We start from the raw sequence: 25,746 nt of genomic DNA, 5'->3' as shown, positions 1-25,746 counted from the left end.
TTTTGTTTAATAGAAACTTGGTGGAATTTTCAAAACTTTTCTTTCTCTGCCCTCCTAACACCAATCTGAAATCTTTCTGGAAAGGTAAGTGCAGATAACAGCTTAAATTCTAAGTACATTTAGAATTTGTATGGCTCAAGAAAGAATTAAAACAAAAACAAAAAACTCCTGCATTCATGTCTCTCTTAATAAACCTTTAAAATTCACCATTAAAAATTCCACTGAAATCTCTTTACAGACAGGGCAAAAAACCCAAAAAAGCTCAATATGCCAATGATTTGCATTAAACACATGGGAGCAAAAGTAGATTCTGCGATTTTCACAACTGTGGCGCTCACAAGAGTTATAAAAACAGGAACTTACATCTCTGACTCCTCCTCCTTTCAAGTCTTTTGCAGAGAGAGAGAGAAAAGGATCATACCTTAACTTAACATTTGTCCTGTTAGAACTGAGCCGTTGAGAACAGGGAAACTGTGGGCGGAACACTTTCTAAGGCTGTTTTCAAATTCACGTGCACTTCCCTCTCTGACAGCCACATTTTTGTCATCGGCTTGGAGTCTCAGTAACTTCCCAGGGCTTCAAACCACATTCTTGGCGGAGAGTGAGCGGCAGCCCAACCCATCCAATCACGAGCAGCCTCTGCGGGCAGGCCCCACCCTCCGTGCTTTAAATCACAACACAGGAAGCTTCCGAGGACCAATCACGCACAGCCTTTGCAACAGATTACTACAGGCTAATTCCCTACAGAGAACAGTCAGTTACCTTTTGCTTCCACAGGGCATTGCCAGGTAGGGAAGAACAACACAAATCTTCCTTTATTATGGTTGCTGCTGTGGTGTTTGTGCCTCTACCTATGAAGTGTGTGTTTTGTTTTGTTTTTATAGCTAAAATGGGATTTGATTTTTAAATAGTACTTTTTCCTTTAGAAACCTAGTTAAATGCTTTCGTTTGTTGAAAACTTGCCTAGGTTTGGCTCTTAGCTAATTTTAAAAATAATTAATCCCTGTACACCTTTAGTTCCTTTGTGGGGAAAGGGTCATTGTAGTAGCATAGCATGGGCTCAGCCTCTTCCTAAAAAGGTGAATTTAGGAAATCATTTCATCTTTTAAAATCACACTTTCATCTTATGCAAAATTTTTAAAAATGTCCTCAGCCATATGGACGCTGTGAGAAAGTTCCTCACCAGTATATGCAAAAAACCCCAGCATAATGGAAAACATCATTGGCACTTAATATATTTGTTTTCCACCAATCGCAGACTGACATACTGTTTTCTAATCTCTCAAAAACTTTTACTTTTAAATTCTATTTGCTACGTAGAAAAATACTCTATCTGCTTACATAATAAAACTTAAGTGGATAAAAGTCTATCCACACCTATAGAAAAGTATGCTGGGATCCCACTCCTGATTCCTTCCCTCTTGCTAAAATGTTTATATTTTGTAGAATGTGAGGAGCCTAAACCTAGCCAAGAAGGTGACTTTGTGCAAAGCAGAAAAAAGACGCTCCCTCAGGGTGAACAAATTAAAAAGAGACATCCTCTGGTGCTTTGGCTAAAGCTGTAACCTTAAAAACTAAGTAGCTTTAACAATACCAAAAAGGAGCCTGGGTGGCTCAGTTGGTTGGGCATCTGACTCATGATTTTGGCTCAGGTCATGACCCCACATGGGGTTCAAGCCCCATGTCTCTGCTGCCAGTGCAGAGACTGCTTTGGATCCTCTCTCCCCCTCCCCTACTCTCTCTCAAAAATACATAAACTTAAAATATATATATTATTGACCATATGACATATTACTGGAAAATCTACAATTTTTTCGCATAGGGAAAATTCTTTAAAATAATTAAGTCCTCTTTTACTTTCAATTTTACTAGTCTTAAGCTTTTGTTAGAAGACACCTTATGTCTGTGAATGATAAGGTTACCTCTTCTCAAAATTATCTATGATATTTTATTAAAATGTTTAAAAGGATAAATAACTTAACAAATATTGAAAGTAATTATAGTGTATTGTTCTTACCATGTCAAATTCTATGATATCTCTTAATCCAGAGATTTTAAACTTCCTTTAAAATATAACATTATTATTCAAAGCATACCAGTAAAATATGCAGGAATTTTTTTTTACTTCCTTTTTTACCAATACTGGGTAAAATGTAAGCTATTACTAAGACTTCTCAAGACAGAGACAACTTAACTCCATCCTGCAGCCACCTGCCCACCTACGGCCACATAGGAGGACACACTCTAGAAAAATGTTTCCTTTTTTAAGGAAGAAACAAAACAATATGAAACAAATAGCTTTAGAATATTTGCATAAAGGATTAAAGAGGTAGAAAAAGGATTCTGGACCCTTTTCAGCTCTCCCATCTCACCACCTTGTTCTTAAGAAAATAAGGCAAGAAAAGACAAAGGGTAAAGGTTTGGACAGCACCTTGCAGCAGGTTTCTCTTGATTTGAAATACAACGAAACTCAGTCACTTAAAAAAATAAGTACCATGCATCTATCATTCTATTAAAAGCTATCTCCTTCAAGCCTTAGGTTTTGTTTTCAACACAGTGATACACACACACACACACACACAGGTATAAAATACACAACCAGATATATATGACAGACACACACATCCATAAACATATATATCACTCAAATCTGTGCATCAAACTCAAACACTTTCAGAAAGAACTCTGGGGCTAAAATGAAGAGACATAATTTCTAGATGGAATGATATTCTAGTCCCCATAAAACAAGCCAAAATCTCTCCATTTGCTTACATGTTTTGGGTCTCTGGAATCCAGGCTATCTAGGGCTATTTGCAGGTCCTTGATCTCATTCTGCTTTTCAGCAATTTCTTGCCTTTGCTTTTCCATCTGTGTTTCGAGATCCACAACTTCTTGGCGTAACTTATTGAGAAGTTGTATCCTACTACCCAACTGCTTGAAAAGAAGATCTTTCTCTGCTTCTGAAATCTAATCCCCCACACACCCCAAAACAGAATTAACAGAGGATAGCAACAGTGATTTACAAATTTAAAGACGATGATTTCTAAAATTCTAAAAGGTATTCTGTGCTCTACCAGTTTTTTAAAAAAAAGTTAATGTAAAAGTCATCTAGGCATTCCATTCATCTTATACTTTTATGCTTATTACATGAGGAAAATCTCACTTTATAAAAGTTTATGAAAACTCATAATAGGTAAAAACGAAGTTGTCATTCAGTATAAGCAACTCGTAAATTATTAATAATAATAACCATAACATTAATGGTAGCTGACTTCGCCCTTACCCTTGTTACTAGCATGTCATCTAAATTATAGTGTAATGAAAAATGTAGGCTTATATGTACTCATTTAAAATAATTTTTTTCAAGCACATTTTATAAGCATCCATGTATTTCAACATTATATACATTATTTACATCTATCAATCTATTTATATAAGCTCTGGCCAACATTTATTATAAAACATTCTTTTTTAATTAGTAAGCTCCTTCTTGATGGCTCCCTTCACCTCAGGTCCCACTTCCAACCCATTTTGAAGTCTGATCAGTTCACTGCTACATTTTGCTGACAATCAGTGTGCATTCTCTCCGCATCCACCGTCACCCTCCTGGTCCAAACCATTGTCATCTCTTGCCTGTACTCAACAACAGCCCCCTGAGACATGGGACACATCCCCATTCTTTCCATTTCCCTCACCCCATTTTGCTCTCATGCAGTAACCAGAGTGACCTCACAATAACACAAATAGGATTAGCCATTCTAACTTCCTGAAGTCCTTCAAAAGCTTCCCATTACATTCCGAATAAAATCCAAACCCCTTACCACAGCCTGTGAAACCGGTTGTTTACTCTTTACCCTCATCTTCCGGAACACTCTCCCTCACTCCACGGAGCAATCTCTAGTGTCAAGGTCTTTGTGCACACTCTCACTTCTGCCTGGAATACCTGACCCCCTAACTCTGCCTCGCTGGCTCCTTGTCGTCCTTTGGGTTTCAGCCTAAATGTCACCTCCTCAGAGAGGCCTCTGTGGTCCTCACAATCTAAATTTTATCTTTTTTACTGCCTCTCCTAATTTTCTATTTTTTTACTATAACACATTTTTGTTTAACTATATTATTTTTTCTTTTTTTTTTTTTTCTACTGTTTATTACCTATTTCCTATGCATGTGGGAGGGAAACATACCTGTTTTATTCATCACTCTGGGCCCAGCCCAGACAGGGACTAGCATATAGTAAGCTTCCAATAAACTTGAATCAATTTCTAGTTAGTATATAATTTTAAAATCACAATAGTGTATCTTTTAAAATAATCTACAATTTGAACTTCACATTCTTGCCTTACCTACTGTGGTATGAATGCAGTTACCATCATAATTTTGAAATACTGCTTTTTACAAGTTGCAAATAACTGAAACCTTTTACACACTGAAAAACTGTCAAAATACTTCCTTTTTAAGTTTCTCCCTGTGCAATCACATCATGGGTTTGAGCTGCTTACTTCTGCATGACAAACTTTCCGAGAGTGTATTAATTACTTCTTTTTGTTCACCATATTTTATATCATTGACATTTTTGCTGCTTGTGTTTGATAATGTTCATGTATAGTAGAGATGTCTTCTGACTCTTAACCTAGGTCCCAGGATCTTAAAGGTGGGTAGTGCTTAATCAGATTATAACAGATACAACAGGAAACAGCAACTTCCCTGGGTAAAGGAGACACTTTCCTACTGAACACGTATTTTTACATAAATTAGACGTCATTTACTTCTACGTACTTTATAAAACACTAATAGGATGTGATCATGGGTGGAAGGAAAATGTAATTGGAAAATGCTAGAACCAAAGCTGACTCTGAAAACTGTTACACCATAATTAATTAGGCAGCACTGATTTAAAATGTTTTACGTGGTTATGAAGGGAGAAAACCTTTAATATTTTGCATTTCCTCTTGCATTGCTACTTTGCTTTTACATACTTTTTTAAGCTGTATCGCTTCTTCCAGTTGTTTAAATTCCTCAGTAGCTCTTAAAATTTGTTGTTCTGCCTTGTCTATTTCATCATGTAGTTCTGATAGTCGAGTTTGCGCTGCAAATTTAAAAACCATGCAGACAGACACAAGAAAAATCTTGAATTCTCAAATTTCCATGAGATTTTTTTTCTTCACAATAACCACCTCCTCCCAATTAAATTGTCATTCTAGATCACAGAAATTAAAAAAAAGTAATTTCTTATGACGGTTTTCCTCTCAGTTAATCTCTAGTTTCATCATAGGCTATAGAACTATAATTGATAATTATATCAATTATATTATAATTGATATTTAATTGATTGATTAATTAATTGATAATTATATCAATTATATTGTATTATATTGTAAAATTCTTAACATTAAAGGGGCTTTACTTGCTATGTCCAATAGTAAACTCTTTTGAGCAAATAAGGTTTTTATTGATAGATACACACTTCTTTGTCACTAAGTTATAATTAAGTTCAAGCTGTAACAAAAACCCTGTATTTGAGGTAATTATTTTATGATAGGGCTCAAAATCAAGAAATTCACCACTGAACACTCTTCCAGCTTGGGGTGGGGGTGATCTCCAATCAATTACTCTCTACCTCAAACTTCTAATTTCTCTGTCTCCTTCCCTTCCTATAAAACTGCCTCCTATAAAACCATGAGCCCCTTGAAGCTAGTCTACACAAATATCTGATTTATTTCTGCTTTCCTCTTCCAGAACTTTGTACAGAGTGTATGAGATGGATATCTCAGGTCTCTCTTCTCCCCTCTCCAAGTCAGCCTCTCTACTGGCCTTCCCTGTTTTCCATTTAGCTACCAACCAAGGAAAGATGAGCTACTCCACTGGATTGTTAAAGAGCCCCACCATGGACCATAATTACTAAGGGGATGCATAAACTCAGTTCTGCTTTCTGCTTCCGTATCCATGAAGCCCATCGAGTAAGTGGAGTTTGCCATTAGCAGGGTCTCTAAGTACCCTTTTGGATTGACTTCTTCCTCTTTGTGACTTGCCAGGAAGTGGTAAGATCCTTTCAATCGGATGTTTTGGGACAGGTTAGGAAGAGTCAGAAGCTGGTCTTAGGCCCAAGCCTGAGGAGGGTGCACTGATCCAGCTTATCCAAAGTACTGCTTTAGGTTTTGGCTACATGTATAGTAATCAGTTAAGTGTACTTGCTACAATTATGACCAATTAGCCTTTGAGTGTGCAGCTCCAATGGTGAGAAGGACCTGCTGGCAGGTCAAGATTTAAGCATTCTTGGATCCCCTGGACATACTGCCACCAAATTACTGTCAAGAACCCCATTCTTCAACATAACAGGAATTATTAAAAAATAATTTGCTCCATGAATTACTACTTTTGTTTTAGGCTTTTCATGTAAACAACACTACAGTAACCTTCAGCATGATTACTCAAAAGAATTGTAAAACAAAATTCGCCTATATATCCAATCTTTTTACATTTTTAAAGAATTTAAAATAACTTTTGTTAACCTGCACTTATTTTTTTTTCTTTGTCTTCCAGTTGTATGTCCAGTGGCATATGGGCTCTCAAGTTCACGTGCTCATTTTTGAGTTGTTCCCCTTCATCTGGCTCCATCCTTACGATCTTTATGGTCTGGGCATTTGGAATAATGTAACTCTCTGTAGTGAACATATTTCTCTTATATCTGGATTTGCCAATGTAGGGACTTTCATCTGGGGTTTTATCAATTTCGACATACTAAAAGCAAAATAAGTAAAGATTTATGGTTTAATAAGTAACTTCTAAGCAGCCAGGTAAAAAATATATACTTTTTTTTTTTTTATCTTACCCTTAACATACCAAAAAAGAACTAAAACAAAAAATGGTCTCAAGGTGTTCCTCTTCCCATCCTCAAAGAGTGGGTTTAGCTTGGTTGATTAAAGAACTGCCTACAGGTATGTGATTATTAGCATTGCTTAATCTCTCAAATCAGAAATTTCAGTGTTTTATTTTGGTTTCTTAGCTGATATGTAAGTAAAACCCCACCTAATAAGTGATAATAATTGACTTTTTTATGAAATAATATTATGATATTCGTTGGAATCACAGATTCCCTTGGGGCTTTTTACCTTTTTTGGAGGCTGCTTTAACTTAGTGAACCAAAAATTCACTGTTTCAAGCAAAATATGTTTACTCTGAAAGTGGAATGTCCCTTGAAAATTTCTTTCCACCATCTGCCTCCCCCCACTCCACTCCCTGCTGGCTTTAACTGTGGATTACTAAGAAGTTTAACTCACCTCTGATGGATAATAATTTAGTGGCTCAAATTTGGCATCAATTTTATAAAAGGCCAATTCCTGTTCCATCTCATACTGTTTTTGACACGCTCGCATTAGTTCCATGGTCTTCTGTTTTAGCTATTGGTCCAATTTGATATGAAACAACATACAGTGTCAGTAAGTTAGTATACAAGTATGATGGTATGGCAAGTTCTAATCATAGCTAATAATTAGATTGTTTTAAACCTCGCAGCAAATAGCAGAACACTCACGGCATTTTGTTTTCATTCTAAAGGATTATAAAGAATGCAATATAAAATTACCACTTCATAAGAGATCACATAAAAGACCTTTGAAGTTTATATGCTATTTCAGGGTATAAAGATTTAATGAATAAAGATTTAAAAACTCATCTAAATTTGCTTTATCCAAACGTGAAAATAATTCTGTAGCAATTATTTTTATGTAATCTATTAAGTACCTGCTTCCAGATTGTCCAATAATTAACACTAATTTATTTAACTTACTCTACAATTTTAATAGCAGCTTCAAATTATGGATGGAAATGATATTTGGGATTAATTACAAAGGAATCAGAAGAAGGAGTGAGAAGGAGGAAATTAAGAGACTGGTTTTAATTGTTGTACTGTTGTTGCTGTAGTATCTCAGTGTTCTGAACATTATTCTTTGTAATAGAGGATAAAGGATGTAAATAATGTCAATCAGATCCCAATATGTAATATTACATTTTTAATAAAATAATTCTACTATAATTACGGTTTACTTATTCTTAGAAATTGTTAGAGCTAGAAGAAAAGAGATCATCCAATTTAATTCTCTGAAATATAAGTAAAGAAATTGAGTCCTAGATTGGTGAGCTGACTTGTCAAAAGTTACACATGAGATTAGTGGCAGATGCTAAATATTTTATTAACTACCACTACGAGCCCCCTTTCTACTAAACCAATCCGGTGAGTTCATTTCAAAGGTCCGCTAAGTGATTTTTGTCTTTTTTATTTTTTGACAGGGTCTGATAGTAGTACCAGACAAAAACATGCAGAAAAACTTCATTAATATAAAAATGCAAGCTGAAGAGAGTAAGACATAAACAGACAGGAACATTTTACAAGGCCCAGGAAATCAAAGTCGTGCAGGATTTAGCTTACAGTCATCTCCTGATTATCCATCAAAATGGAAGTAAGGCTAACTGGGATAACAGGTAATCTTGATCAAGTACTCACTGTATGGGAGACACTGTGCTAAGCCTTTTTTACGTGTGCTGTCTCACTGAATCTTCACAACTACCCTATGAGATGATAAAGGCTGCACCAGGAGGCCAGATAACTTGCCCAATTGCACAACTTGTAGTGGAAGAGGCAGAGTTCAATTCCAAGTCTCCTGGATTTCAAATTCAACACTCTGTCTGCTGCTGCAGGGTGTTCAGCTCATTACCCACATTGATGTTCTCACTGAATGCTCGCTCTTAAGTCCCTGAATCTCAAGAAGGCAACTCACAACCAACGGCATCAACTAATCTTGGGCTTCTCTTCCCAAAGAAAGATCATTGGCAGTAAGGCCCAAACAAAGGCAAATGTGACGGGATCCATGGACAATGTAGGGACTTGTCTCTGCAGGCAAATGATACATACTCTGTGCATCTTAAAATTACCTTGTGTCTCTTATAGAGCTAGGCGTAGCATTTAGTAAGCATTCAATAAATGTCTGCTGAAGAAATGCATAAATGAGAGCAAATGAGGAGTCTAAGGACCCGGAAAGTAAGGCTAGTTACGGTACTAGCTGTGGATAACCAAGAGTTGACTGCAGTTAACATATTTACCAATAAGAAAAAGGATACAAATTCTTTCCTTCACAAATTCACAGTCCTATGTAAACATCAATTAAAAAAATTACACACACACACACACACACAAGCACATTTCTTGAGAAGGCAAGCCAGATTCAACACTTAAAATGTACATAAGCATATTAATACAAGGTATCATGCAAACCATGAAAAACACAGTGTGCAATTCATCCCTGAAGGAACTACCTTTAAGGAAGAATAAAGAATCGGCAGAAAATGCTCTGCAAGAAACCAAGACAAGGGCTAAAAGGAGAAAAAAGCAGACAGAGACCATCACCTGGAGAACTTTAGGGAGTTAAGCTGTAGTTAAATAGAAGCTGCTCTTGACTGAAAACTTACCTTAGGAACATAATGTTATTAGAACTTGCACCATTCTTATATGGACACATTTTACCATCATTCTGACTAGGTTACAGATGTACCACTTTCCATTACCTATTAATTCAACTCAAATTATTTTCACCTGTATTACCTTACTTGGTCCTCACGACTCTGTGAGGCTGGCAGGACTTGCAAAAAGACAAAGAGTAATATTAACATTAAAGTTAATTAAAGTTAATATTTGTTGGTGGCAGGAGAAGGGGACTATTATAGTTTAAATGGCACCAGAAGTTTTACTTCATTGTCACTACATTTCTTTTATAGGCTAATTGACCTGCTACCTGAAGAATTACTTTATGAAACTGGAAAGCATGATACAACTAAAGAAAATATTATCACCAAATAGTCTGCAGAAGATAATGGAAAGTGCTTTTCAAAAGTAGGCTCTTAGAATAAGATCCAGAATTCTTTTTGTAACATAGTATAGTCTTTTGGAATAATGAAAGAAGAACAGGCAAATACATATGCAATACTCAACTCTCCAACAACTAAACAAAAGTGAAATTAAAGCAATGAGATTCTACTTTTTTCCTATCCTATTTACACGTTCAAAATAATAATATCAAGTGGGGAATTGGGCTCTTTCACTCACTGCTGTAGAAGTATAAAGCTGTTATAAGCTTTTAATGTTTACTAAAATTTAAGATGCAAATTACACAGTAATTCCACTTGTGATTTAATTTTTTTAAAATTAAAGAAAGAGAGAGAATGAGTGGGGGAGATGGGCAAAGGGAGAAAGAGAGAGAATCTCAGGCACACTTCACGCTCTGTGTGGAGCCCAATGCTGTGCTTGATCCCACAACCCTGGGATCATGATCTGAACCAAAATCAAGAGCCAGATGTTCAACCAACTGAGCCACCTAGGTGCCCCTAAATTTTTTCTTGAACTCATAACCCCAAGACTCAGAGTCACATGCTCTACCAACTGAGCCAGTCAAATGCCCCAACTTGTAGTGATTTATACTAAGGAATTACTATTATGAACGCATAGGAATATACACACATGGATTTTTCTCTGTATTATTGTTTCTAATAAAAAAGTGGAAGCAATCTAAATATTCATCAATAAGAGTAGGTTAAATTATGGAGTACCCATATAATGGAACACAATACAGACTTTGAAAAAAATAGATTTGTGTGTACGTGTGTATGCACATGTGGGTATGTTTTTTAACTTGGAGAGCTATGATATACGTTGTTTTGTAAAGAATAAGATGCATAATCAAAAATACAGGAAGTTTCTTTTTTATCACACAACATTTAGAGGTACATATATTCAATTACATATACATTACATAATATTCTATAAGCATAGAAAACAAAAAGAATATATATTAACATCCAGGGAATAGGGAAGAGAAAGAGTGAAACCTTCACTGTCTACTGTATACATTTGTGTTGTCAAAATTTGTTATGATAAATATATAATAACTTTGTATGTAAATATGTTTTTAAATGGTTAATGGTAAAAATAACATCATAAGAGCAATGTCTTCTAGCCAAAAATAGTGGACAAAAGCCCAGCAAAAACTGTTGACAAATAACAAAACATTTATTCACAGCAAAACATAAAAAAGATCAGTAACTCAGGAAAATTTATTAAATGTTCATAAATACCAAGTCAAAGTCATACCATAGTAAGTATTGTTTTTTATATATGTATTTTATTTTTAAGGTTTATTTTTTATTTTTAAGTAGGCTACATGCCCAACGTGGGGCTTGAACTCATGAACTCAAGATCAAGAGTCATGTGCTCTATTGACTGAGCCAGGCAGGCGCCCCTATATTTGTTTTTTGTTTTTAAGTTTATTTATTTATTTTGAGAAAGAGAGAGAGTGCATGTGCGCATGCTAATTAATGGGAGAGTGGCAGAGAAAGAGGGAGGGAGAATCCCATGCAGGCTCCTTGCTGTCAGCGTAGAGCCCAAAACGGGGCTTGAACTCACAAACTGTGAGATGATGAAATCAAGAGTCAGACACAACTGACTGAGAGACCCAGGTGCCCCTATATTTGTATTTTTTTTTAATTTTTTTAACATTTATCTTTATTTTTGAGACAGAGAAAGACAGAGCATGAGCGGGGGAGAGGCAGACAGAGAGGGAGACACAGAATCGGAAGCAGGCTCCAGGCTCTGAGCTGTCAGCACACAGCCCGACGCGGGGCTCGAACTCATCAACTGAGAGATCGTGACCTGGGCTGAAATCGGACACTCAACCAACTGAACCACCCAGGCGCCCCCCTATATTTGCATTTTAAATACAAATGCTAAGTGGTGGCCCAAAGAGTGCACTGCTAAAATAAAACTGATCGTCACAAAAATTTCCAATGATTAGGTTAGGCATCGATCTACTCTATTATGAAATAGAGAGCAACAGATAGGTGTATAGTATAAAATTACTGGTAATTATCAGATTATTAATATCACATATGTCTCTCATGATGTCCTCCTGGTATATATCATCTTTTCTTTTTTTCTTAAGATTTTTCTAAAGTAATCTCTACACCCAGCATGGGGCTCAAACTCATAACCCCAAAATCAAGAATCACATGCTCTTCTGAATGAGTCAGCCAGGTGCCCCTGTATCATCTTTTTTCTCAGGCAAAGAAGAGCTCAAGAAGGAGGTAGTCAAGTATTCAGATTTGAAGAAATAATTTCCATCTCTACACAGAGGAGGAAACACTTTTCTTGCTAAAAACTTTAAGTGCGTAAGCAGAATTCTTGTCAACAAATCAAGTCATTCAAGCCAGCATGCCAATCTTGAAAAGGGGGGTGGTGCAAGAAAAAGATAAATGTATCAAGGATTCTGCTAGTTATATGAGAAATCAAATACTCTAAGTTATACACAGAGCAGAAAAAAGAATGGTCAAAAGAAAAAAAAAGCAATAGCTATTTTTATAGAATCAAATTATCTGGGTTGAAAAAGCCTTTAAAGGTCATGTAGTCTGGGGTGCCTGGGTGGCTCAGTCGGTTAAGTGGCCAACTCTTGATTTCAGCTTAGGTCATGAACTTATGATCAGAAGGTGCCAGACCCAGAGACTTCAGAGGCCTTGAGTCCATGTTCCGTGAAGAATGGCCAAAGCAACAGGGGTGTCCAAGCTGGAGAAGAGGAGATCTAGCATGCGATGAAAATTACCTTTGAGAGTCAGAGGACTGTTTTATGGAAGAGGGACTAGAGTTACTGACCTAGGTGCCAGAGAAAAATTTAAGAAATGGCAAATAGAATTATAAGAAAACAATTTTTCATCTGGTAATAAAGAAGAAATTTCTAATAGCTGTCCTGAGATAAAATGTGGTAACTCTGGAATGTGATTGCTATCACTAAAACAGGCATCTATGCTCAGGTTTTAGAGAAAAGAGAAAAAACATTAGATAGGGAGATGGACTAAATGACCTTTATTTCTTTGTTGGTTTTTATTTGGTTGTTTAAAGTCTATTTATTTTGAGAGAGAGAGAGTTGGGGAGGGGCCGAGAGAGAATCCTAAGCAGGCTCCACCCTTGGCACAGAGCCCAGTGCAGGACTTGATCTCATGAACCATGAGATCATGACCTGAGCCGAATCAAGAGTTGGACTCTCAACTGACTGAGCCAACCAGGTGCCCTATAAGGCTGTCTAAATCTAATCTGTCTAAATCTCTTTTAAAATATCTTTTATTCCTATTCCTGTTTCAACCATAAAGCTAAATTATATACAATTTAAACATTATAGATGTGCATAAATGGCAATTGGAAAGTGCTTTAAAATTCCGCCCCCCAGAATGTCAAGAGTTACCATTTTTTCCTATATATACTTGTACCATCATACATACTACTTATTAGCATCATACTTGATCTACTCTTTCACAGCCTGCTTTTTCCACATAGCAATATGTATTAGACATACTTCCATATCAGGACATACAGCCCTACCTCATTTTAGCAACACAAGTATTCTACCAGATGCATATCCACTGAGGAACAGGTTAGCTATTTTCAATAGTTTACTTATATAAACAATATTATAGCAAATGTCCACGTGTGTGTGTGTGTGTGTGTGTGTGTGTGTGTATAGGTACATATATAATATCTTCATACATTCTTGCTACCATTTCTACAAAATGCATTAGAAATGTGTGTTATATGTAAAACTATTATATGTAACATTTCCAATATGTAGAACATAGGCATGTCCATTTAAATTTGGATAATTTGGGGGCACTTGGGTGGCTTGGTCGGTTAGGTGTCCGACTTCGGCTCAGGTCATGATCTCACGGTCCGTGAGTTCGAGCCCCGCGTCGGGCTCTGTGCTGACAGCTCAGAGCCTGGAGCCTGTGTCAGATTCTGTGTCTCCCTCTCTCTCTGCCCCTCCCCTGTTCATGCTCTGTCTCTCTCTGTCTCAAAAATAAATAAATGTTAAAAAAAAAAGTAAAAAAAAAAATAAATTTGGATAATTTTGTCAATTTGCCTTCTTTTTTTAATTTTTTATTATTTATTTATTTATTTATTTTTCAGTTTCCTGGTTTTATTTATTATTATCAAATTTATTGTCAAATTGGTTTCCATACAACACCCAGTGCTCATCCCAACAGGTGCCCTCAATACCCATCACCCACCCACCCCTCCCTCCCACCCCCCCATAAACCCTCAGTTTGTTCTCAGTTTTTAGGAGTCTCTTATGTTTTGGCTCCCTCCCTCTCTAACCATTTTTTTTCTTCCCCTCCCCCATGGTCTTCTGTTAAGTTTCTCAGGATCCACATAGAGTAAATGTTTATTTACTCTTGAGAGAGAGAGAGAGAGAGAGAGAGAGAGAGAGAGAGAGAGAGAGCGCACAAGCAGGGGAGGGGCAGAGAGAGAGGGAGACACAGAATCTGAAGCAGGCTCCAGGCTCTGACCTGTCAGCACAGAGCCCATCTGAAGTCTGAGCTGAAGTCAGACGCTTAACTGACTGAGCCACTCAGGCGCCCCTGTCAATTTGAAAAGTTTTTGCCAATGTATAGTCTCACCAACAATGTTGTTGTTGAAAACAAAATACATACATCTAGGGGCAGTCTGACTCCTCATAGTGGGGGGCTTCACCGTCCTCCTGTTTTGGATACCAGCTTCACATAATGCAGCCCAAGATAGTATTCGTCTTTTGTGGAGCCATTTCACACAGTTCACAGTTATCTACAACTTGTAAAACCTTTTGCACAAATTTCTGTTAAACCACACCTTCCCCATTTTATGTCCAAGAAGTTTTGTTTTTAGACCCAAGGACAAAGAATTCTCTATCTCAAAAGAATATAGTCAAAGCAATGTAAAACATGGGCTTACCAATTCATTTTTCGTGTTTAGGTTACTCTCCAGCTCCTCATAGCTCTGTTTTTGTAACATGGCCTCCTTTTTCAGTGATTTGTTCAATTTGTCTTGACTTTTAATTTCCTCAAGGAACCTTGTCTGTGCGCTCCGAAGCTCTTCAGTTTCCGTTGTCTTCTTTTCCAGGTCTCTTTCCAGTCTCTCTACCTCTTCTGCCAACACAAATGTAATAGTTTATTGAGCATTATATTTTCTACTTGAATAAAGGTAAGACTATCTCTCAAATAATAGCAAAAGAAGTCTTACAACAGTAGAGGTATAATTCTACTTTGAAAACTATTCACTATGGTTTTGGGGGAAAACAGACTATCTTGAGCTAGAAAGTGATTTATACTAAGAGGTAAGAAGGCATTATCATTTGGATAACAATTTTAAAAGGTAACACTTTACTTCCAAGTATTTCATTCAATTAGTTTGTTGGTAAATGAGGGTTTTTTCCAGGTCTCCTACTAAAATACATGCAATATTTTATTTCATATTCGTAAGCATGTTTGTAAAATACTGTGTGATCTTAAAAATCATTCAAAGGCTTCCAACTATGCTTAGAATAGGATCCAAAACGCTTACATGAAGAACTGACAAAGCTCTTCATGATTTGGTCCCAAAGTCCCTCTCCAGCCTCATTGTCAAGTCCACCCCACTGCAGCCTTTCTGAAGTGACTCTACTCCTTCATATTTGTGATGGCTCTTCTTACCTGCGGGCTTTTATTCACACCTCTGCCCGGAACTTTCTTCCTCTACCTCCTACTGGCTTATTTTGTATCCTCTAGGTCTCGATTTTGGAAAATGTTTTGAGAAGCCTGCTCTGACTCGATCCTCTGCCCAGGTGTGATGTTTCCTAGGTATGCTCTTAGGTTACCCTGCATCTGTGCTGTGGCCTTCATCACCCAATGAGTTGTAAGATGTGATCAAATAGCTAGGCTGTCGGCCTTTCCCACTAAACCTTTGTAAAAGCAGAAACTGCATGTGTCTGGTTCACTACTGGATCCCAAGAGCCTTAAAGGCTCCTAATTAATATTCAAAGTCATGTTCATAAGTAATTTAAACATTTGCCCGAAAACTGTATTTATATGATGACTTTCCTTTGCATTATTTATATTTTCAATGATTCCAAAACATAAACTCCAGGGTAACAAATATGGAGTTAAAATAAAATAAATAAATAAAAATGTGTCCTATTTCGCAAGCATGAGATCAAACCATATGAAACTGATGTTTTCGTAAGTCAAAATGGACTAACATCAATTTCAAATGATAGAACATAGACTCATTTCCTAATGCTCTGACATAACTATTTCAGACCTTTCTCTTTCTTTTCAAGACTCCCATACTCCTTTCATTTTCTTTCTCAGCTGATGACCTCATATTCCACTGAGAAAACTTAGACCCCCACCCCCCGGGAACTTTCTCATTTTCCTACCACCAAAGCAATAAAACTACCCACAACTGCACACATCTTTGCTCCCTTCTGATAAAGTGTCTCTCTTATCAAGAGACAATCTTTCCTCTTTTTCTCTGATCCCATCTTGGGCCGTAAGAATTGAGCCATGATTGTCCCTCCACTCCACTCCTGAATATTCTCTTTCTTTCTTTGGTTACTGCATTCAGTTCTGCCCATTTCCTGGTCTGGAAGCTATAGGTGAATAAATATATATATGTATATGTATATGTGTGTGTGTATATATATATTTTTTTTTAACTGAAAAATTTAAATGATTTAAAAAATCATTTATTAGGTACTAGGAGAGAGAAATTATGGGAGAAAATTTCAAATATTCACCCAAATGTCTCCCTTCCATTCACTCTTGGATCTATATAATCTAGCATTTTTACAACCACTCCTTATATGTTGCCCATCTAAAGCACTTCTCTGTGCCCATCTTATTTTTTCTTTATGTCTTAGCAACATTCAACGTAGCTGACCACTTCCTCTCATGAAATCTTGGGGTTTTGCAACCTACTACTTCCTGGGTTTCCCCTTACCTTGTTGGCCTCTCTTAGTCTTCTTAGGTGGCTCACCTTCTTGCTCCTCCCAACGCCTGTCTGAGTGAGCCAATCAATTCCAGTGGGATTAAATTCTGTTATGCTGACAAACAATATCTCTAGGACAGATCTCTTTGAACTTCAGATGCACATTTCCAACCTTCTTCTTGGTTGTCTCACAGCCATTCAAACTCAGCATTCTGAATTCTCCCTTTTTTATGTACAATATCACCAATCGAATCACTTACTTAAGCCAGAAGCCTGGGAAATATCCAATTCATTAGAAAATGTTGCTAATTCTACCTCCAAAACTGATCTGTCTATTCCACATCCACCACCTAAATACAAGCCACCATTTCTAGCCTAGATTACCATAATAGCCTCTGAACAAGTACTTTTATCTTCATTTGACTTGTTCTAAATCAATCTCCATCTTGCATTAAAAATCATCTTTAAAAAAAATTTTAGTTCCAGTATTTTTTTTTTAATGTTTATTTATTTTTGAGAATGAGAGAGAGAAAGCAAGCATGAGCAGGGGAGGGGCAGGGAGAGAGGAGGACAGAGGATCTGAAGCAGGATCTGCGCTAACAGCACAGAGCCCGATGTGGGACTTGAACTCACGAACCCTGAGACCATGACCTGAGCCGAAGTCAGATGCTCAACCAACTGAGCCACCCAGGCGCCCATCCAGTATTCTTAACATACAGTGTTATATTAGTTTCAGGTATACAATATAGTGATTCAACAATTCTACACACTACTCAGTGCTCTCATCATGCTAAGTGTACTCTAAAAATAATCATCAATATATAAACTGGATTGTGTCCCACTGCTGCCTAAAAATTCTCAATTGCTTCCCATTGCCCCTGAAATAAAATCCAAACCCCAAGGCCCTGTGTCATCTCATGCCTCCCCCCATCTCTCCCAACTTTTGCTTGAGCGACTCTGCAGTCGTACTGATCTTTCAGTTCCTTAATTTACCAGGGTCTTTCCAGCCTGAGAGTGCAAGCAAGCTGTCCCTCTCCTTGAATGCCTTTGTTTACATGGCTAATCCTCTCCTGCCTCTGCCTTCTGCTTACAGGTCACTTCCTCAGAGAGCCATTCCTTTACATCACTTTACCCAAAAGCGTGTCCTCCTCTGTTATTTTACCTGAGTTTGCTTGCTTTTTGTCTCTTTTCCACTACAACACAAGCTGCCTGAAGGCCAGTACCAATATCTTGTTCACCATTGTATCCTCGGTGCCGGACACAGTGCCTGGCTCACAGTACGTGCTCAATGAATATTTGCCAAGTCTTAATAATGTTAATGTACAATTGTTGTATAATAATGTTGATGTCAATTGATTTATGATGCATTTTCCACGCAAATTGTAATAGCATTATAAAGTTCATATGTCAATATATTTTTCTGGATAACTCCTGCAAATAAATTCCTCCCCCACCCAAATTTAGTTTTTTAAAAATGTCACCTTACCTAAACTGAATCTCTCAAAAGCTTCCTGTCTGTCCTGAGTAGTTACTGGCTGACCTTCCAGACTTTCTAATGAGCGAAGGTGAAAAATGGTAAACTGGATGTAATGAGGAAGGGCCACAACTGGATTTTCAAGTAGGATCAGAGAAGTCAAATCTTGAAGTGGTTTCAACTTGCTTACATCTTGGAGCTGAAATGATATATAACATTAGTATTAGTGTAAGTTAACTTTAAAATAAAAACATACCCAAGGAAGTAAGAAATCAAGAAAATTGCTATCAGCATGGCAAGGAACCCATGGTCCTATGCATAGAACCCATTATCCAAAACTGGTGTGAGGGGAGGAACAGAAAGGGAGTATCTAGAGTATATCAGAGGAGTATTAGGCATTTTCCATATACCATTTCATTTATGATTCCTCACAATAACCTATGATATAAACACCACCTTAATTTTGGAGATGAAGAAACTGAGGTTCAAAGAAGTTAAATAACTTGCCCAAAGCTCAGAGCTTACAAATGAACAAAACAGGACCTGAATTCCAGTCTGTGTAACTTAAAACCTATTATCTTTTCACTGTACTGATTGAACACATCAAAAATATAAATGGCTATAAAAAAAGATTTTGGCAAATCTTCAGATAACGGTTAAAATTGGTAGTTAAAATAAATAAGAATATGGAGGGCTACTCACATTTTTGAAGTATGATTTTTATGTTTATCCAAAGAGGGATTTTAAAAGGTTGAGAAACACTATTTAAAAAAAAAATTTTGTTAACGTTTGTTAATTTTTTGAGAGAGAGAGAGCGTGAGCATGAGCAGGGAAGGAGCAGAGAAAGAGGGAGACAGAATCTGAAGCAGGCTCCAGGCTCTGAACTGTCATCACTGAGCCTGATGTAGGGCTGGAACCCACAAGCCATGAGATTATGACCTGAGCCAGTCATATGCTTAACTGACTGAGCCACCCAGGCGCTCCGAGAAACACTATTTTTAATAGCTAGTACAAATAAATCTTCTCTCACAAGTGAATGTGTATCACTCTTACTGATGTCAATGTCAAATATAAACTGGGATGAGAAAGTCATGCAAAATTAGAAATGATGATAAATACTTATTGAATGATTTTCCTGTTAACATCAGCTGACACCAAATCCTATCTGAAAATCAACTACTTTGAGAAGTATTTTTAGCAAATTTTAGATTCATGGCTCCCACTTTCCATCACTGCATGAGCCACAAGAGCTCCAAAGTGATGCTGTGCAACATAGTACAGGGCTTGGGCTCTTCTGAGGCTGTTGGGCTGTTGCAGTGAAATGGCACAGAGTCATCTTACCACAACTTTATAAAAGGTGAAATAAAAAAGCAAAGACAATGCGAATTGCACCGCAATTAAACAAATGTTGATTATCATTATTGGCTTCTATTGGTGAAGGTTTAAGGAATACAACCCTAAGAGTTATTTAGTGTTTTAAAGTTTTTAAAGCATTTTCACATCTATCATTTTATCTGAGCCCCATAACACGCCAGTAAGGAAAGAAGGCAGGGTAGAATTTGGTTTTTTTCCAATTTAAACAATGAATTTTAGGCAGATAAAGGGATTTTCCAAGGTCACAGAAGGCAGGTCTAGACCCATATTAGAAGGCACAGCTTTTTTTTTTTTTTTTTAATGTTTATTTATTTTTGAGAGACAAAGAGAGAAAGTATGTAAGCAGGGGAGCAGCAGAGAGAGAGAGAAAGAAAGACAGAATCTGAAGAGGCTCCAGGCTCTGAGCTCTCAGCACAGAGCCCCACGCGGGGCTCGAACTCACAAGCCATGAGATCACGACCTGAGCCGAAGTCGGAAGCTTAACTGACTGAGCCACCCAGGTGTCCCAGAAGGCACAGCTTTTATTGTCTATTCTATGACTGATGTTCTTTAAATTAGGCATGGTTGTTCCTCATTTTAATATAAATTTAAATAAATCAATGTTTTTACTTAAATACATATTGAACACCTGTGTAAACGTCAGAAGAAAATAATAAATTATACTCCAAAGAAAAATATACAGGATTATCAGATTGTGTGAGCCATGATAACAAAGTTGTTCTAATATAAAGAGCTAGTGATTAACCTTCTACAACACCTGACATTATAATCAAGCTTAATTTGTAAGTCTGAAAAAAACAAAGAACTCTGTTCCTGACATTCACTGACCTGGATTTTGGCCCACGTTGTGTGCTTTGGGTAACAGACTCAACCCGAAAATGGAAAAAAGACTATACTCTCTGATAGTATTATAAAAATAATCCCTTTACTGCCTCCTTAAAAAAAGTTTTCTGAGGCTCAAATGAAATGGTAGATGCAGAAATCCTAAGAGGCCAACTCTCAGTTACCATGGAACTTTGCACAACCAGAAAGGCCTATATGTATTTACCCTAGAGAGTCCTTGATTATGCCTGAATTCGATATCTGGTCACAGGACCAAGAACTTTGAAAGAAGAAATCTCATTTTTTTTTTTTTAAAAACTTAGATTTTAACTTTTTTTTCCACAAGTCTAAAAATTTGAAAAACATCCTTGCTACTCTGAATAACTTACCGATGAGATCTTGTTGCCTTTCAGATTGAGGATTCGCAAAGATTTTAACTTCTTCCCTAACCATATTGGGATATGTTCAATTTCATTTCCTGCAAGGTTTAGCTTTTGCAAATTATGCATATTTTCTATGCCTTCAATTTTGCTGGAAAAAATAAAATCAAATTTAGTAAATATAATGATACAGTCCTTCCCTTGTATGTTTAGAATAAATTGCCTTCGTTTTATGTGGGGTTAATTTTTGTAATTAAAATTTGTTAACCCTTTTTATAAATGAGAAACAAACAAAAAGTGGCTGAAAAGAAATTGATCAGAACAGCTAAGCTGCCAACTCTTCATTACTGGGTTCAGGAATCCTATGTATCTTACTATCAAACTTTAGGATCCCACAATACAGAAAAGAGTCTGTCCGTGGCATTCTAATCACTGTGAGAAGTACTAGTGGGAAGCTAGAGGAGAGGTGAAAATCTCAAGAGCACACACACGCTATGCCAGCAAGATATGGCTGCCATTTTGAACTTGTGGCCTCCCTAAAACAACACTATATTTATGAACATAAATATTTCAGTCAGAATATTTAAATCAGTAAAGCATCACCCACACTGAGGAATTTTCACTGATGAAACATTTTCCCAACTGAATTGTCAAATTAATTTCTTGGTAAGTTTTCTATATGGGCAAATATTTCCAAGCTTTTATATCTTCATTTTCACTTTATTGGAATTGCTTTCATTACGATCAATTATTTTTTATATAAACCTTATGTTAAGGATTTAACTCATTAATCAGGTTTTTCCCCCATTCCATTTTTGCTGTATTAGAGCCTCTGCCACTGTTAGTTGTTTTATTTTGTTGGCCACTGTATCTACCAAGTCTAAGGCAGGGCGAAGTATATAAAGATTTTCAAGATTTGACAATTGCATCCTTTAGTTTATAACAGGTTTTCTATGTGTATTTTTTTGCCACTGCCAGTTTTATTATGTTTCTTTCTCACAGTAATATATACTATGAAGTGGAAACATGACTGAGAGTGTATTTCTTAGAGCAATAAACAAAAAACTTCAGGATAAACACATAGGATCAAAACACATTGGAATATCTTTAGGATCAAAATGATAGGGTTAAAACACTGCTTCCTGTCAACTTTCTTAATGTAATAAGGCAGTGGATCAAAGACTCTACCTGTGAAAACTTCCTGTCAAAAACAGAATTAAGATAAAACTTGGTACTCATGTATCTCCTTGGATAACGCTAGAAAGATATTATTCTGCACTTTAGTAATGCCAAAACACAAAAGCAGTTATATGTGAAGCACTAGGCTAGCAATGAATGAGGATCCAGGTGTCTGCTATTTCAAAGGACTCTTTCAATTCAGTAATGTGAGTGGCATTAATCTCTCTAACAAAGACAACCCTGCAATGCTACCTAAGGAAGTATTTACTTACCAGATTTTGTTATATGATAAGTTGAGTTCACGTAATTTTACCAGCTTGTCCATCTTCTCAATCTTCCCTATTATATTATAGCTGAGATTCAGTACTTCAAGTTTAACACATTTTTCCAAATTTTCGATATACTAATTGGAAACAAATGAATACTTTAGACAACAGATTCTTTGACATAAAGTACACCGTGTATGTATGTGCATCAGGGGCTGTTTTGATCAGTCACCAGAAAATAATAAACCCTTACTGCTCTCCTGGACAATCCCTTGGTACGGGATTCCTTTGACCAGGAATAGCAGCTCTCCCCAAACTTTCCTTGCCCTTCGACAGACAACACTTCCTATGTACTGAGACACTCAAGACTGTCCACCAAGAATTCCACCTCAACTTTTCTATCCCTCTCCCTCTTCTCCTTCTTTCCTCAAAGTACACTCTTTGAGGTACGTACACTCTTGCATCATCTCATCTACCCCCCTCCCCCCACCCCATGCTCTTGCATCTTCAATCTCTATCTCTCCTGGATCAAATTTAAAAAGTCACTATTCAGAGGCACCAGGGTGGCTTGGTCAGTTGAGCGTCCAACTCTTGATTTTGGCTCAGGTCGTGATCTCAAGGTTCATGGGGTCGAGCCCCCCATCAGGCTCTGCATGGACAGCTTGGAGCCTGCTTGGGATTCTCTCTGTCCCTCTCTCTCTCTCTCTCTGCCCTCCCCCTACCCCCGGCTCCCTATCTCTCTCAAAATAAATAAACTTTTTTGAAAAGTCACTATTCAAAAGACAGCTATTATGCAGTTACTACATACCAGATACAGCACCAGGCAATGGATACCAATGAACTAGACCATCCCCCCTGCTGCAGGAGCCTTTTTTTGGCAGGCTCAGTCTCCTCTGTATAAAGCAAATCACCTCACGCTGAACCTGTTTTCCTATCAAGCTATCATTTTATCTCCTTTATTTGTGACCACGTCCTCACAAGAGTTGTGTACATTTGTTCATTCTGCTTTCCGTTTACTCTTACTCTATTGGTAAGGCACTATATCTTCTGCCTTTACTAGGTAATCAAATAGTTCTAAGACTGCCATTCATTCATCCATTCTACACATATTTCTCAAACATGGATTATGTGCCAGGAACTGTTCTAGGTACTGGAAATACAGTGCTGAATAAGGAAACCAAAGTCCTTGTTTTCATTCACAGAGAAAGCCAGTAAAGAAATAAACAACATTTTCAGACGTTGAAGCATATTCACAAGAAAAGAAAGATAATGTGACATGACAGCATGCAAGGAATCCAGAGGGCAGATCTGTCTGCTGTGTTCACTGTGATAGCATAAATGCCTGGCACATAATGGGCACTGAATAAATACTCGGTGACTGAAAGAATGAGGAGTCACTGAGAAGGGAGTTAATTGCAACTGGGTGGCACACAGAGGATGTACACTCAGCTGAGACCTAAATAACAAAAAGCCAGCTGTGTGAACAGGCAGAGTAAAAAAGAAAAAATACAAAGGCCCTAAAAGAATGAACTTGGTTGGTTTGAGAAACAGAAGGACTTTTTAACCACCAGATCCAAATGACGTCTTCTAAGCTTTAGTCCTATTTAATGATTCCATGACATTTTTTATCATCCGTTTGTGCTTGATATTCTCCCTCCATTGGCCTCTCTCCATCATACTCTTAGATCTTCTGTTCTCATAGCCCCTTCAGCCTCTCCTCTGTGTGCTTTCTCTGATTCCCCTTCACTATTTCTCCTCTTAATGCTAGGCATTCTTCTAGGAAGCTCTATGTTCCCAGAGATCAGAAACCGAGCTTATTTACCTGTGTATGGTGTTCCTATAGCCTAACATAATGCCTGGCATATAATAAGCATACAGTAAATATTTACCACTTTGGTGTCATTTTTGCAACTTGTAAACTCTAGAATGTCTCCTTTTTCCTTTTTTAAAAAATTTTATTTATTTATTTTGAAAGGGGATAGGGACAGAGAGTGGGAGAGAGAATCTGCACTGTCAGTGCAGAGCCCTACATGGGGCTTGATCCCACGACCATGAGATCATGACCTGAGCCAAAATCAAGAGTCGGATTGAGCCACCAGCTGAGCCACCCAGGTGCCCTCTCCTGTTTCCTTTTTAATTACATAAGTAATACATAAATATATTCTAATGAAAATTTCAAACGAAACGTAAGAAGCTCTCTTCATCACGTCCCCAGGCCCATGTAAAAGATCAAACTGATCAAAGGTAGCCATTGTTGAAATACATCTGTACCTCTCAATTCATTTACATCCATACATACACATATATAAAAACAGAATTTTTAGATCTTACTATACAAGATGTTTTAGAACTTGCTTTTTTTCCCTATTAAATACACTGGACATTTTCTCATGTTAATACATAGAGTTCTAACTCAATTTTTTAAAAAACTTGGTAGTATTTCATGGTATACTGTATCACAATTCATTTAAAACCAATCCCCTATTGACATTTGGTTATTTCCAAATTTTCTATTTTAAATAATGCTTAATAAACATGCCTATATACTTTTGGATAAATGTATATGTAAATCGAGTACAACAGACATTGAGGAGTAGAATTGCTGGGTTAGTAAGTATAAATTCAGTAAATATAAACTCAATTTCTGGATCAAATAAGTACATTTGACATTTGGATAAATGCTACCAGTCTTTATAAAATGCAGCACCAATCTGTATGTCCCACTAAGACCATATGATAATATGCACTTCCCACACCTTTCTGAACATGAAATAATCCTTTTGATTCTTGTCCATTAGACACACAAGATGGAAAATGGTACCAAACTCTTATTTTATTTCATATTTATTTGATGTTAATTAAGTTGAATACATTTTCATGTCAGTATTAGTCATTTATAATACTTTTGCGAATGCCTTGTTCATACCCTTTGCACATTTTCCATTGAGTTGTCTCTCTTACCAAATTGTAGAAGCTCTTTACATTATATGGGTATTGTTACAGATGTTGAAAACAGTCCCTGCCAGTTTGTTGCTTTTAACTTTTTAAAAGGTACCTTTCATTAAACACTTTTTAATCTTTACACAAGCTAAGTCTGTCAATATTTTTCTACGTGGCATTAAGGCTGGTGTTTGCTTAAAGGGCTTTCCCGACTCTTCTAAAATATATTCTCCTATATTCTTTCCTAATACTTTTACGGTATTTCTGTGGGTTGGTTTTGCTCTGGTCTCCTTAAGATATTCAACCTTCTGGAATTAATTTTTGTGACTATTGTAGTAGGCATCTAAGTTTATATATTTTCCAGTTCAAAAATTTAAGTCATCTTTTACAATGTGTTCATATTGGATAGTTTATGAATAAACCAGTAAACACTCTAGAGCAGGGATCAACAAGCTTTTTTGGAAAAAGCCACGTAATGAATATTTTTGGCTTTGTGGGCCTTATAAA

The 25,746-nt window shown here is 36.9% G+C and overlaps 1 protein-coding gene and 1 long non-coding RNA gene across 9 annotated transcripts in view; one reads left to right on the top strand and one right to left on the bottom strand.

Moving 5' to 3' along the window:
- CNTRL (centriolin) overlaps nucleotides 1-25,746 on the bottom strand; it is an 83,567-nt gene that overhangs the window by 46,345 nt on the left and 11,476 nt on the right. For 3 of the 8 annotated variants that reach the window (XM_019453989.2, XM_053908242.1, XM_053908241.1), the window contains 9 exons: nucleotides 22,306-22,436; nucleotides 20,864-21,005; nucleotides 18,291-18,477; nucleotides 14,792-14,985; nucleotides 9,307-9,363; nucleotides 7,275-7,394; nucleotides 6,507-6,735; nucleotides 4,974-5,083; nucleotides 2,773-2,967 (listed from right to left, as the gene is read on the bottom strand). In XM_019453989.2, the coding sequence (XP_019309534.2) occupies nucleotides 2,773-2,967; nucleotides 4,974-5,083; nucleotides 6,507-6,735; nucleotides 7,275-7,394; nucleotides 9,307-9,363; nucleotides 14,792-14,985; nucleotides 18,291-18,477; nucleotides 20,864-21,005; nucleotides 22,306-22,436 (1,365 nt within the window). Of the gene's footprint in view, nucleotides 1-363; nucleotides 599-2,772; nucleotides 2,968-4,973; nucleotides 5,084-6,506; nucleotides 6,736-7,274; nucleotides 7,395-9,306; nucleotides 9,364-14,791; nucleotides 14,986-18,290; nucleotides 18,478-20,863; nucleotides 21,006-22,305; nucleotides 22,437-25,746 lie in introns of those variants that run through there. The other 5 variants (XM_053908243.1, XM_019453992.2, XM_019453994.2 and 2 more) reach the window with 5 other exon arrangements.
- Nucleotides 700-10,156, top strand: LOC109269883 (uncharacterized). Its single transcript, XR_008424326.1, has 2 exons — nucleotides 700-788; nucleotides 5,829-10,156. It is a non-coding gene; the product is annotated as an uncharacterized LOC109269883 (long non-coding RNA).

This window comes from Panthera pardus, unplaced genomic scaffold (genome assembly GCF_024362965.1).
Source record: "Panthera pardus isolate Hobbes unplaced genomic scaffold, ASM2436296v1 HiC_scaffold_20, whole genome shotgun sequence".
Classification (NCBI taxonomy): domain Eukaryota; kingdom Metazoa; phylum Chordata; class Mammalia; order Carnivora; family Felidae; genus Panthera; species Panthera pardus.
The sequence above is the reverse complement of the archived record's forward strand: the minus strand, read 5'-3'. Positions and strand labels throughout refer to the sequence as shown.